This window comes from Phymastichus coffea, unplaced genomic scaffold, assembly GCF_024137745.1.
Source record: "Phymastichus coffea isolate CEN01 unplaced genomic scaffold, Cenicafe_Pcof_1.1 PCOF00023, whole genome shotgun sequence".
Taxonomy (NCBI): Eukaryota; Metazoa; Arthropoda; class Insecta; order Hymenoptera; family Eulophidae; genus Phymastichus; species Phymastichus coffea.
This window is the reverse complement of record NW_026706834.1, coordinates 3,123,105-3,138,433: the sequence shown is the minus strand read 5'-3', so window position 1 is coordinate 3,138,433 and position 15,329 is coordinate 3,123,105. Positions and strand designations below refer to the sequence as shown.

The following is a 15,329-nucleotide window of genomic DNA, read 5'->3' as shown; positions in this document are numbered from 1 at the left end:
GAAATAAAAAAGATGAAAAGGGTAAGTAGGAGAAGAGAGAGGAAAGGCTAGAAAAAAGTAAAATATACAGTGAGAGGGAAGAGGGAGACGATATGAGAGAAGAGTTTTAGGAAGAAATAAGAGAAGAGCTAAAGAAAAAGGAAGAAAAAGAACTAGAAAAAAAGCCAGAAAAGTCAAGATACATAAACGAGTGGAAAGAACTGAAAGAAGAAATGAAAAAGTATAGATTAAAGGAAATTCAAGGAGAGGGAAGAATAAATGGCCTACAAATAAGAGAAAGGTTTAGTTTAGGTAACGAAATGAAAGGAAGCAGGTATTGGGAAAAAGAAGAAAATAAGAGATGCAGAATGTGTATGAAAGAGGAAGAAAATTGGAAACACATAGTAGAAAAATGTGAAAAAAGCAAAAAGCAAGGGGAAGAATGAAAAAAATAATAATATGAAGCAAAGAAAAGGTAGCGTGGATGATGGAGCTAAAGTGGAAAAGAAGAAGAAATGAAGAAGAGAAAAAAAAAGAAAAACAAGAAGACGAAATTATAACACCATAAGGACAGACAGAAACAGAAGGTAGAGACACAAGACTCGCCAACACATCTACATACGCACACATACACACAAAACACGCACACACGCAAACATACACATACACACACACACACACACAAAACATAAGTAATAGCAACTACACAAACGAGAGGAAGCAGGTATTTGATGACGGAGCAAGAATGGAAAAGAAGAAGAAACGAAGAAGAGAAGAAAAAAAGAAAACGAGAAGATAAAATAATAAGACACTAAGGAAAATAAGTGAGGTTGAGGTAAATGAAAGGCACAGGGAGCAATAGGAAATGAGAAAAAGGTATCAAAGCCCTAATAAGGAGAAAGATAAAAGAAATGATTAGCAAAAAGGAGAGCTAAAGCAAAAGAAAGGCAAAGGTAAAAAGGGAAAAGAAAGTAGCAAAGGAAGAAGTCGAAAAAAGAAAATAAATAAGAAAGAGAAAAACAGAAGAGCGGAAAAAGTAGATCTCGGAGAGAGAGAGGAAAAGAAGATAAAGCAACAGAAAAATGAGAAGAAAAGCTGGAAAGGCGCAGAAGACAGAGACTCAAGAGTTGCAGACACACCTACATATGAACACATCTACACAAAACACACACACATGCACATAAACACACAAAACACATACATTAACAACTACACAAACTAGACACGAGACACAAATAGTAAAGAAGAATTGTAAGCCAAATATAACATAGGTTGTAAATAAATATACGTATATATACAATATGTTATAGTACATTGAGAAAATTTAGCAGGGGAAGCAAACGTGCGTTACTCGATTCAATTTTTTTTTACGGATAATTAAATCGCTTAAATTGTCTCAAATATTACAATTGCAACGGTAGTCCATTTAATTAATCAAACCGTTCGCGATTCTACTTCTCGGGCGTTAGTTCTAATAGTTAAGAGAGGGAGGGGGCGCGCGATCTTTTGAATAGGCAGTTTCGCTTCAGCTGTTCACGAGAGTTTACCGCCGATTTGTGTTTTGCACTTTGTTTCGCAAAAAATTTTCTTTGGGTCAATTACGTACGTGAGTGCAACGGCATTTCCGTGACAGATAATAGCAGCAGTACAGAAGCAGCAACAAAGTTATATTGAGGCAGATCGAGGCAGCGCAGCTGATTATCGAGGGGCAGCGGCATTTAAGATTTTTGCAACAACAATTACGGCTGATCACCGTAATTGCACCGCATGGTAGGTGCACCTTCCGTCATATTAAGCGATACAAATACGTTCGGTATTTTGTATATTCGTGATAGCGTTATTTTTTGTATTCGCGTCGAGCGTTAGTTCGCGGTATAATTCGAATCTTCTCTCTCTCTCTCTTTCTCACCGAATATAACTAATTGTAAAATCCTATTCGTGTGCGTTAGTCTTTCGGCCCTACAAAGACTGTAGTAATTTTTATTAATTAAAGTCTGTAAAATTTATTCGCCATTTTCGTAATTTAATTTTCCTAGTAGCTTAAGTAATTAAAAAGGGCTTAGGTTTTAATCCAATTACATCTAGGGGATTAAGAAGATTAGGAGTAAAGTCGCTCACACTTAAAACTCAACGAGTGTCACAAGACACGTGACTTAAGGTGAGTTCAACTCCGTTTAACAGAAGACAACTAGGATAAATCATCTGACGTTAAGGCGAATACACGTACTATCATACGTGTTCATCGGAGCGGCGGTTTGCTCTGCATCGTGGGAATTTGTTCTTATATAAATTTTCCATTTTTCAGATAACCTTCCCCGTTACACAATAAATATTTACAACCCAAGCCTAATATTTTATCTTAAACCCATACGCTTCTTTATGAACATATGTAACTTTCATACATTTACTCTTATTGCGTTGATAGCCGAGACGGTCAGCGCGTGCTGCTTTAGTTCTTTTTCGATGGCTCCGGTTCGAGACTCATTCGGAACATTTTTTATTTAAATCCAGAAGCCAACCAATTTTACGTTAATCTATTCTGCACCTATGGATTATTATTACCTTTTCAATATAAAATAATTGTTAAATCGTTATTTAACACTAACCATCATTATGACTTGACAAATTGCATAATTTTTGTATATTAACGAAAAAATTCTATTATATCCGTCTTGTAGATCTATGAAAAATAAAAGATACGTCTTTTTTCTTTTCCGATTAATGAAAAATTGACCGAATTACAGCGTGGCAAAGCTGGCCGCCTCTATACAGATACCATGCCGTCTATAATGTCACGAACAACTTTTCCACCTGTATCTCACAAGGGAACCACCCCAACCCGACCTCACCGATTTGAATGATTTTGGGATATGTTGTAGTACTTGAAAAAAAATTAGATACGTGTTTTTTTTATCGGCCCATAAGGGCTTTTAAGGGGTGAAATCCACCCTGCAAATCAACCCCTAAAATCAGTTTTATAATATTTCTCAGCACCAAATGAATATTTTTCAGTAAACTCAACGTTAAAAAATTTCTTATAAAAAGGCGCTTTTAAGGACATAACATTTATACCGAAGGGTTGCAACCCCCTTTTTAATAGGGGTAAATACACTATTTTTTGTACTGTTTTACGACATGTAATATAGTAAATCAGCTCGTGTGATTTAAAAATCGCACTGATAATGAGAAAATACCAAAATTAAATTGACGTATATCCGGATTTAAAAAAAAATATGTTTAAGGGGTGTTTCACCCCCTAGAAACCACCCCCGTCAAACTATCAGCAGGTTAATCCATCTAACCCTGGGATAAACAAGTTTAGTCGTTTGTTATATTTCTTGAAATAATTTAATCCTATGCATGAGCGAGCTACCTCAACTAACCAACCTGCCTCTAACCCACCAAACCTCCATAAACCACCCTTACCGAACCACATGCAGGCTAACCCACCTAATCCTGGGAAAATCAACTTTAGTCGTTTGTTATTTCTTGAAATAATTGAATTTTAGACCATAAGCGAGTTATCCCAGCTGAATCACATACCTGTTATCCACCTACCCCTAACCTATCTAACCCCCACCCTTATAAACCACCCTTATCGAACCACATGCGGGCTAACCTTTGTGATGGTAAACGTCTTATTAGCGCTAACGGCCCAACCATGCGGCTGCCCGCGAGGGCAGCACCCACCGGTTGGGGAAAAGGTGACGAGGGAATTCGGCACGAGACGTAACGGAACACGCGCGTACGAATATGAACCAGTGGAGGATTAGTTACCGGTACGTTTAGTCAAGGGTGAAAGATTAGAACCCACACACTTAGCTGTTACCAAGAAGAACGAGAGTTTTCCCGAGTTTTCCGGAGCGCAGAGATAACCAGAGACGAGCTGTGCCATAGCCTGACGGAGCTGAGTACGTGCTAGCGTACGTGAGTGAGTAGTTTCGCCATCGAGGGCGAAACTGAAAACGCGAGATACCTCGCCGCAAAGACTGACTTTTCCGCAACTAGGGTGCGAACGCTTTTATTTCCGTGTCTTCGTACAACTGCTAACAAGGTAAGCTGGCCAGCTTAATATCGTGATAACGATAGAATTGTTTATAACTAATCTCTCGACTCGATAGAAATCGTGCATGTATTATCTCGGCAAATAAAGAGCGGCGAGCGATCCGATTCGGCATGTTATTGTCGCGCGAGCGTATTGTAAACATAAACACGCGGGCCGAATACAGTGTACAGTATAGAGGAAAAAACGATCTCGCATGTGATATTGATTAGAATTTTATCGTATTTATTTCAATAGTAGATAGTTGGTTGACTGACACCCGTTCCCTCCTGCTCTCCGTTTTTCGTGTTTGAACGTATAGGTAATCACGCGCGCTCTTCGATACGATCGTGCGCATTAAATTGATTAAACAGTATTAACCCCGTTACACCTAATATAAATAGCGATCAAGGTCAAATCAAGATTATCCCATTAATCTTGGTCCAGGTACTGTTTCTATAGGTTTTTGAGGTCGCTAAATTCGAATCTGGAGTACGTTTGACCTGGTCGGCTCAGAGTCAAGGTTAGGTCAAGGTAAAATCCAAAAAATTGCATTCAATGAACCCGAATTCGTTTACTTGACCAATAACCCCCTAATATTTCTATAGCAATGTTAGCAACCCCTAATAACCCTCTAATAACCCCCCCTAATATAAACTATTCTAAAAACATCCTAATAACCCAATGGCAATCCTATCTACCTCCAATAATGCAATGGCAGTGTCATCAACCCCTAATAACTTCCTAATAACTGCATCAATAAGAACTATGCTATGAACCCCTTAATAACCACATTAATAAGAACTATGCTATGAACCCCCTAATAGCGCGATGGCAATCCTATCAACCCCTTAATAGTGCAAAGGCAAACGTTTCTTCTTTCGATCAAGCGGGATTTTAACAACAGGATAGTTATGAGTCCGGTTTCCGTTGATCATACGCACTTCTTTTCAACAGCCCTTTTCAGGATAGTTGAGAATTCTGCTTTGGTCCACCTTACGCGCATCTTTTCAACAGTCATTTTCAGAATAGTTGAAAGGTTCGGCGTATTTCTTGCGATCGAGCGGTATTTTATCGACAGTTCTTTTCAGGATAGTTGAGAATTCTGCTTTGATCCACCTTACGCGCATTTTTTCAACAGTCTTTTTCAGGATAGTTGAAAGATTCGGCGTACTTCTTGCGATCGAGCGGCATTTTCTCGACAGTCCCTTTCAGGATAGTTGAGAATCACAGTTGAAGTTTCAAGTAATCTTCATCGTCCTTGTGTTCCTGAGATCTATTTTATCATGTCTCCCTGGAGTTGCGTGAACGATCCTAACAAGTTCTGCAACATATGTGGACTTTATGCTACTAAAACCAAAAGAGAAACATTACGCCTTCTATCGAAACTGCTTACAAAAACTATTTCGGCTATTTTATCGTGAATGTAGACAAATCTTGGGTGCCAAACACAATTTGCGTAAGTTGCCATACAATATTAAGTCGTTGGAATAAAGACGACTCTTCGCAAAAATCGTCTTTCAGTTCTCCGATGATCTGGCGTGAGCCACATCATCATAGTGACTGTTACTTTTGTTCTATCGACCTGAAAGGTTTCAACAGTAAGAATAAATCTACAATTTTATATCCTAATGTCTCATCTGTTACTAAACCAGTTTTACGGGGGACTCTTGTCTGTGAGAAATGATCATCCCTAAAGAAAGCAGAATGTTTACCTACTACTTCCAGGAACCCAGACGAAATAAATGATATCGAGGTGGACGACGAAGATCCGCAGTCAGATGATAGTGCACATTTCGATACAATCGAAAGTCCTCAATTGTTTACACAAGCTCTTCTAAATAATTTGGTTAAAGATTTGGACCTGCCAAAAAATAAACCAGAATTGTTAGGTTCTAGGTTGAAAGAAATGAATCTGTTGGCTCCAAAAACAACTTTTTCTTGGTACAGAAACAGAGAGCAAGAATATATAAGATATTTCGCAGAGAAAGATGGATTGACTTACTGTCATGACGTGACTGGCTTAATGACATAATTAGGCTTGATATACGTCGCTACTGAATGGCGTTTCTTGATCGATTCTTCTAAAAGAAGTTTGAAGGCTGTCCTTCTTCACAATGGAAATAAATATGCTTCGATTCCACTCGCCCATTCAGTATATCTAAAAGAATCTTACGAGAATATGCAGATAGTTCTTGAGGAAATTAAATATGAAGATTATAAATGGCTCATATGTGGTGATTTGAAAGTAATAACTATACTTCTTAAACAGCAGTCGGGGTATACCAAATACCCATGTTAGATTTTTTTGTGGGATAGTAGAGCTACTACACGTCATTAGGAAGAATCTAAGTGGCCACTTCGCACGTCTCTGAAGCCAGGATCATACAACGTTCTCAAAAAACCCTTGTGTGGTCCAAAAAAAATACTTTTACCTCCCCTCCACATAAAATTAGGATTGATTAAGCAATTCATCAAAGCCCTTGATCAGAATGGAAAATGCTTCCACTAATCATTGGATAAATTCCCAGGATTATCTGATGCAAAAATAAAGAAAGGTATTTTCACAGGTCCGGATATAAAAAAGATGATGAAATCTGATGATTTTCAACAAACGATGACAAGAAAAGAGAAGGCTGCATGGGTGAATTTTACAGCGGTTGTAGAAGGATTTTTGGGAAATAGAAAAGTAGAAAATTATCACGTAGTCTTTCAAAATATGCTTACCAGTTTTAAAGAGTTGGGTTGTAACATGAGTTTAAAAGTACACTTCCTGAATTCTCATTTAGATTCTTTTCCTGAGAATCTTGGAGCCCTAAGTGAGGAGCAAGGAGAAAGATTCCACCAAGACATCCAAGAGATGGAAAGAAGGTATCAAGGTAGATGGAATATTAATATGTTAGCTGACTACTGCTAGGCTCTTAAACGTGAAGATGATGGTCTACAGCATAAGAGAAAGTCAGGAACCAGAAGCCTAGACGAAAAAAGGGAACGATTCCACAAATCAGAAAATTGATAACATTGAAGCATCTGACATAATGTGGTTAATAGCATTGCTATTGGGTAATTAGGGGGTTGCTAGCATTCTCATTGCGTTATTAGGGGCTTATTAGCTTAGTTCATATTCGATGGTTATTAGGGGGAAGTATATGGGGGGGGGGGCTATTAGGGTTGATAGGATTGCCATTGAGTCATTAGGGGCATTTTAGCATTGCCATTACGCTATTAAGGGGTTCATAGAACCGTTCATATTAGGGGTGTTATTAGGGGGTTACTAGAGGGGTGATTGCACTGTCATTGCGTCATCAGGGGGTTATTAGCATAGTTCTTATTAGGGGGTTATTAGGAGGGTGAGTTATTAAGGGGTTGATAGGATTACCATTGGGTTTTAAGGGGGTTGATAGCATAGTTCATATTAGGGGAGTTATTAGAGGGTTATTAGGGGGTTGCTAACATTGCCATAGAAATATTAGGGGATTATTGGTCAGATAAACCTGAAATTCGGGTTCATTGAATGCATTTTTTGGATTTTACCTTGACCTAACCTTGACTCTGAGCCGACCAGGTCAAACGTACTCCAGATTCGAATTTAGCGACCTCAAAAACCTATAGAAACAGTACCTGGACCAAGATTAATGGGAAAATCTTGATTTGACCTTGATCTAACTTTGACCCCTGAGCTAATCGGGTCAAATGAATCGTGGATTCGGATTCAACGACCCCAAAAACATAAATATAATGGTATTACCTTTTGCACTTTTGTTAACATATGACTTTTTTTCGTGGGGCTGTCATATTTGTATTGTTGGTACTGTTGTTATAAAATCGATAAAGTGGTGAACTTCATTCAATGATATCTCCACGAAAAAATAAGATTTGTTAAATTTGAAAAATGCGTTGGGAAGGGCAGAAGCGGTACTTTGAGATGGTTAGATTCGTTTTTAGCAAAAAAAATGTTTTGCGGTGTAATATAGCTTCTAAAACAGCATAAATACGTGTTTTTTGCACTGTTAGTTTAGAATATCTCGAAAATGTGACGTGATAGAGCAATTTTGATGCCAGGTTCGTGTTCAGCGAATCAAAAACCTTCGGAATATATTGCTCATGTTAGTGCGATATAAATTATGTTGACCTGTGTTATGTTTCAAACACTTTTTCGATGATTATCATTTCTGTAAGGAACTCGTTGAGTGATACATTTTAATTTACCAATAAATAGAAAAAAGAAAAAGATGAAAATTATTATGAAAAATCAAAATATATGTAGTATCGCGTACGATGGCTCTTACGTAAATATATTTATGTATCTACATACGAATATAAATATATATGTATAGATCTATAAATGATAATTATACCTCGTGTTATTCTCGTGCTTATTTTTAAGAGATATTTCTCGCCATTGTGGTACTATTAAAATAAAATGTATTAAACATATTTTTATTTGTCATAAATTATGTTTGAGCTACAGATATATTTTATCAAAAAAAATGGGATACCGCACGTACGGTGTAGAAATCAATTATTTTCAGAAAAAGCAACTGATAAACTCAATTCTCCCAAAGTTAGGTCTATTAGCCTACATTTGGTTGGGTAAAGGTGGTTTATGGGGGTTTGGTGTGTTAAAGGCAGGTTGGTTAGTTTAGGTAGCTCGCTCAGGCGTAGGATTAAATTATTTCAGGAAATAACAAACGACTTAACTCGTGTTTCTTAGGGTTAGGAGGTTTAGCCTGCTTGTGTTTCAGTAAGGTTGGTTTATAAGGGTGGGGGTTAAATAAGTTAAGGGTAGGTGGATAAGAGGTATGTTATACAGCTGGGATAACTCGCTTATGGTGTAAAATTCAATAATTTCAAGAAATAACAAACGACTAAAGTTGCTTTTCACAGGATTAGATGGGTTAGCCTGCATGTGGTTCGGTAAGGGTGGTTTATGGGGGTTTGGTGGGTTAGAGGCAGGTTGGATAGTTGAGGTAGCTCGCTCATGCATAGGATTAAATTATTTCAAGAAATATAGCAAACGACTAAACTTGTTTATCCCAGGGTTAGGTGGATTAACCTGCTGATAGTTTGACGGGGTGGTTTCTAGGGGGTGAAACACCCCTTAAACATATTTTTTTTTAAATCCGGAAATACGTCAATTTAATTTTGGTATTTTCTCATTATCAGTGCGATTTTTAAATCACTCGAGCTGATTTACTGTATTACATGTCGTAAAACAGTACAAAAAATAGTGTATTTACCCCTATTATAAAGGGGGTTGCAACCCTTCGGTATAAATGTTATGTCCTTAAAAGCACCTTTTTATAAGAAATTATATTTTTATAAGATAACGTTATCACTACCGGTGAAGAAGCTATTGCCAAATCGCATGATAAGTGACTCTAAATTACCATAGCCTCTACTACTAACTAATATTTGTTTGAAATGCGTAACTAATATAAGAGATTTTCCACTGTTGTTTAAAGAGAGCCATACTTCAATCTGGAACTCAGGCATCATTTCTATAATTTTAAAAACTTTCGATCATGTAACAATTTTATAAAAAATAATAAATTGCACAATGAATTCAATTTTGCATGAAACATTATAAAATTATTTAACAATAAAAATAATGCTTATGATCTATAAAAGATGATTGTATTAATTAATGTCAAAGATCGATCCATTATGGATGTAAATAAACAAATTGAGTGCAGTATCATATTTGATGATTTATTGAAAACCATTTTGAACTCTTCATTTATATAAAAAATTGAATTTAAACTGTGAAATAGGTATTCTCCATCGACAAAAACATAGGAATAAGTTTTATTTTCATTCGGGAATAAATTTTCTATTGAAAATTTTGGAAAAATTACGTTGGAATTTTCAGCCTTAATAATTTGTTATATAAATATTACCCTCAGTGTGATATTTGCTACATAAATATTAGATATAAATTTTCAGATATCAAAATCCACCTTAAATTTAATGTTCTAAATAGTTTTACTGTAGTTATTTTTATCATTATTTGTGCTATTATTTACCCGCAAATAGGACAGGAGAGTTTGCTGTCAAGACTAGGTTCTAGCAGGCATCTTGCGCAGAAAGTGTGGTAACACATCAGCAGGCATGGATCACTGTAGTAGTCATGACACAAACCACAAATCAGAGGATTTCTGGGACCTCCGACTCCGGATATCCCTATGCCATTGTCGTCAATGTGTTCATTACTAATTATTTCAGCATCATGCGTACCTGAACTCGCCATCCTTAATTAATATATTTTCATTATTATTTAAAACTTGAAACTATTTGTGTCGACATAAAATTACATTCTATAGTGTAAAAATAGTTTTCTTTTATTTTATTACCATTCGCTTAAAATAAAAAGGACAATTAAAAAATACTTCGTATGACTAATGATGCGAAAAAGTAAAAGATTCTTGAGAATCTGAATCCTAAAATCCTTATTTATTAAAATGATTTTAATACAAAAGCAAAAAAATTTTATCACCTTGATTTGAACTATCGGAAGATTACCCCAATAACACAAAAACGTTTTAAAAACGTTTTAAAAACGTTTCAAAAACGTTTTCTGGATTGATGACTTTTAGTGAAAAAAACGTTATTAAAACGTTTTTAAAACATAATATATGTCCGCGAGTAATACGTTTTGAATACGTTTTACAAACGTTTTAAAAACGTTTTTTATAAAAATTTATACAATAGACCGGTATCACAATACGTTTTTAAAATATATTCCGATGCCGGCCTATTGTATAAATTTTTATAAAAAACGTTTTTAAAACGTTTTCAAAACGTATTATGATACCAGCCTACTGTATAAATTTTTCTGAAAAACAATTTAATAACGTTTTCAAAACGTTATCAAAACGTATTGTGTTATCAGCCTACTGTATATATTTTTTTGGGAAAACATTTTTAAAACGTTTTCAAAACATTTTCGAAGCGTTTTTAAATCGTTTTCAAAACGTATTCTAATAGTTCATTGTATACGTTTTTCTGGAAAACGTTTTAAAAACGTTTTTAAAACGTATTTTGATACCAGCCTATTGTATATATTTTTCTGAAAAACATTTTTAAAACGTTTTCAAAACGTTTTTAAAACGTATTCTGATAGCAGCCTATTATAGAAAATTTTCGATAAAACGTTGTGACACCTGTTATAAAACGTTTTTAAATCGTTTTTAAAATGTATTGTGATACCGGCCTATTGTATCAATTTTTATGAAAAACATTTTTAAAACGTTTTTGAAGCGTTTTCAAAACGTATTACTCGCAAAGATATATTACGTTTTAAAAACGTTTTTTTCATTAAAAGTCATCAACGTTTAAAAGTTTGTACTAATCGTGTATATTTACTTTAGGAAATTGCAAAAAATATCTTTTATAAATTATAAATTGTTAACGGCGATCGATGCAATAAGAGCGACTGAGAAAATAATCAGATGAGGGACAAAAAAGTAGATTAAAAATGACATGAAAATGAGGTGCTATTATAACATTGAGTGGTTGAAAGAGAGAGAGAGAGAGAGAGAGAGAGAGAGAGAGAGAGAGAGAGAGAGAGAGAGAGAGAAGTAGAAGAGACTAAGAAATTGGCATTTTGGTTTACAAATATGAGAAGCATACTAGGTAGCAAAAAAAATGGAAAAAGAAAGAAAAAGAATAAACGAGTAGATAATAAGATAAAAAGTGAAATATTGTGACATATACATGTGATATGCTTCTTTTCCGCAGTCTTTTAATTGAAGGTGCTCGTAGGTTAAATTATGATGCTTTTGATATAATCGACTAAAGCAAATAGAATATAATACTATTTACATTATGTAAGCTCCGACAATAATCTCTGCTGATAACTGCTCTATTACCTAGCGCAAGAAAGCTACATAATATTCATTGCGTTTTTTAAATTATAAGAATTGAATCATTTCCTATAAAATGTGTTTCCTATCACTCGTTGAAGTATTGATAAGCATCATACGTCATAAAATGAGCTCAGTTATTCAAAAATATTTAAGAGACTATTTGTTACATTATTATTATTAGAAAATGTATCGTTTGTGTACCTTCACAACTCAATCGTAAGTAACAATAATGTGCGCAGACGCAGTTCCTGTTACTAAATAGTGATATTGATATCGAATAGAACTACTTGAATAAACTCGTCAAGTTTTGTTATATATGTAATTTATGTTTATAAAATTTAGAGAATATGTAATGAAACAATTAAGATGTTTAAACGTTTTAAATTTAAAAAATAAGTTTATATTTTAAATATATTGGTCAGAAAACAAAAACTTGTTTTCTATTCTACAATGATAAATTGATAATTTTTTTCGCAATTCAAATAAGAAGAATATATAATTATTTATTGCGTCAATTATATTCATAAGTATATAAAAACGTATTTATGTACTGTAAAATAAAAAAATATTATAAGAAAAAGAATTCTTTTCTCGAATATGAATAAACGTAAAGGAAAAGTAATTTTTTAATTTTTTCTATAAAAAATAACTAGCGTATAACTCATAGAAATAATTTTGCTAAACTTATAACAAAGAACGCCACTTCGTTTGTATTATTAAAAATATCTTAAAACTCAATAACTGAAAACGAATTACAAATACAAAATTTATCATTGTACATCTACATCGTAGCCACTAATCCAATTTACAATCCGTTTATATGAAATTTCATCATAATTTATTATGATCTTTCCTTCAAATATTTTTTAATTGTATAATCCATCTCAGAAGGTTTAAAGTTCAAAAATAAAAAGTTTATGAAAATTCAATTGCTATAATATAAATGCACATTTAAAAAATGAATTTCCAAGTTCCGTAAATCTTTCTTTTATTAGTCTTATTTCTTGACTTTTTTTTATCAATTGTTCAGTTTTTTATCATAATCAAAAATATTTTCAATAGCCAATAAATATTAAGAGATTATCAAATCTGTAGAAGATATATTTTGATTAATCATTATTTATAATACTTTTAGCCAAAAATAAAAATATCTATATTCAGAGAAAATAATCTCGTAAACCTTTTTTAGTTTGGCCTATATCTAATAACATGACAATTGAAGTTTATTTGTAGAAAAAAATAACTCTTGAAAAAATCTGTCTACCGCAATTAAAAATTAACAATTAAAAAATAGAAGTTAAATTTTTTATTTGAGGAAAAAATTATATAAGAATTTTTATTAAATTAGAAAATGTGATAATATTATAATTTTCAGAAATACGAACAAAATAATATAATTATTGTCTTATAAAAAATGTATTAATAACTCAACAATTAAAGAAATAAAAATAAGCAAGTATAAATTTTAAACAAATATTTTTCCAGATATGATTTTGATCACAGTTTTTATTAGTATTTATTAAACCGCGAAAGATTATTTTTTTTCTATTTTTGCCATAAAGATTCGAAATGCTATAAGATGATGATATAAAAATAACTGATCTAGTTTACAATTAGCGAAAAAATGTCATTGGATTTATAAATTTAAAGATTGAATTTGTCTTTCATTGCAGGTAGAATTTGTCGACGTATTTTTTTTCGTTGGTTTGATGTATTTTTTTGACAGTAAGTATATTTTTTTTTCGTTTTGATTCGGCTTTTCCAGAGTTATGACAGGCGAAAGAAATACGGCTCTGAAGAAATATGAAACCACTTGTACAACGTATGCAGTATATACCCTTCTCAAAACGTTATTTTTGGAATAAATATTCAATATGATGTTAATGGCTATTTAAAAAAATTATTGGTACTTAACACAATAATCAATTAACTAAAATCATTATGCGATGGCTCAAATTGTAACTTTTTAATTCCCTAGAACTTTTATTTGAAACTTTTTCATAAAAGATTAATGCCTTGGCTTGCAGAATCAATAAAGGTATTTTTGCCAACTTTGATCTTTCATATTTTTTAAATTTAGTGTAGCTCGACATAATATTAAGTATTACATAATCCATTTTCGTGTAAATACCCTGGCAAATAGTAGGCGACCGAAAACGGTCGCCGGTGGTCGCCGATAGATCGCCGCCCTATCGGCGATTTTTAAAAAAATCCAGTTGGAAATCCAGGTTGGATTTCATATAGATATCCAGCCTGAAAATCCATATGGAATCCAGATGAATTTTTTCTTGCAAAAATCCAGCTGGAAATCCAGTGTGGATTTGAAGCTGAATATCTAGTTGTATTTAGGAGAAAATTTTCACGCAATAAGTGACTAAATTGAATGAAGGTATTTTTTATAGCAACCAAATTAATGCTCTATTTGAAGACAAAAATTTTATGACACAAATGACTGCTAAGCCACATGCAAAGTTTCAAAACTGTGTGTGAAAACTTCTTAGAAAATAAAAAGAGTAAGAACTATAATAAACTTGTCCAAGAAATGTTAAATAATTTTCTAAATTTAGGTTACTTGATGAGCTATAAAATGCATTTCTTACATTCTCATCTTGATTATATCCATTCTAATCTTGGAGATTTCAGTGAAGAACAAGAAGAATGATTCTATCACGATCTAAATGTAACAAAGAATCGATACCAAGGAAAATGGGAGGTTATTATGATGGGAGACTTTTGCTGGATGCTGAAAAGAGACACTGTGAGAAACAACAGAAAAAGAAAAAGGAATTCTTTGCACAGACCATTTGAAGAAAAGAGAGTTCGATATAAGAGGAAAATAGAGTAGAGCAGAATCGGCGACATAGAAAAAAAGGAGAAAAAAATTTAAAAAAAAACCAAAATCATATTTAGAAAAGAGAAAGAAATTCTTGAATGCCATAAATTACGTTTTTTCTTTTCTCACAATATTTTTATTTTTTAAGTGGTTTTACAAGATTTTGATATTTTTTCATAGTTGTGGAGATATAAAAGTCAAATATTCATCATATCTCATTTTAGATACTTAAATTTTACATAAATCATACATAAGACACTCACAAAAAATATAATGCGACTAAGTTATGCTCTTAAATGCAAATTTTCACGATTTTTCGTGATTTTTCACGATTTTTCGCGATTTAAAAAAAATGTAGATGAGGTGAGTGTTAATCTAATAATTCATATTTTTAACGTAATAAATAAATTAACTTTGCATATTAAAATTCATTATTATTTAATAATTAAACGCAATTCGTATTACTATATTCTAAATTTACGTACTAATATCTATATAAGAAATACTTTGTTATATCAAAATTAACATATTTTTTTCAAATAACAAAAATCATTAAATCTATATCTATTACTTTGTGACGTCACGCTCCTTATTTGGTTATGAAATT

General features: G+C 33.2%; 1 protein-coding gene across 3 annotated transcripts in view; it reads right to left on the bottom strand.

The window, feature by feature from the left end:
- LOC131675478 (RING finger protein 207-like) overlaps positions 1 to 12,126 on the bottom strand; it is a 563,120-nt gene extending 550,994 nt beyond the window's left edge. The window contains exons 1-2 of one of the 3 annotated variants that reach the window (XM_058954473.1): positions 11,738 to 12,126; positions 10,048 to 10,272 (exon numbers count right to left, since the gene is read on the bottom strand). In XM_058954473.1, coding sequence (XP_058810456.1) covers positions 10,048 to 10,272; positions 11,738 to 11,739 — 227 coding nt within the window. In that variant the 5' untranslated portion in view covers positions 11,740 to 12,126. Of the gene's footprint in view, positions 1 to 10,047; positions 10,273 to 11,737 lie in introns of those variants that run through there. The other 2 variants (XM_058954472.1, XM_058954474.1) reach the window with 2 other exon arrangements.
- Between the last annotated feature and the right edge of the window lie 3,203 nt (positions 12,127 to 15,329).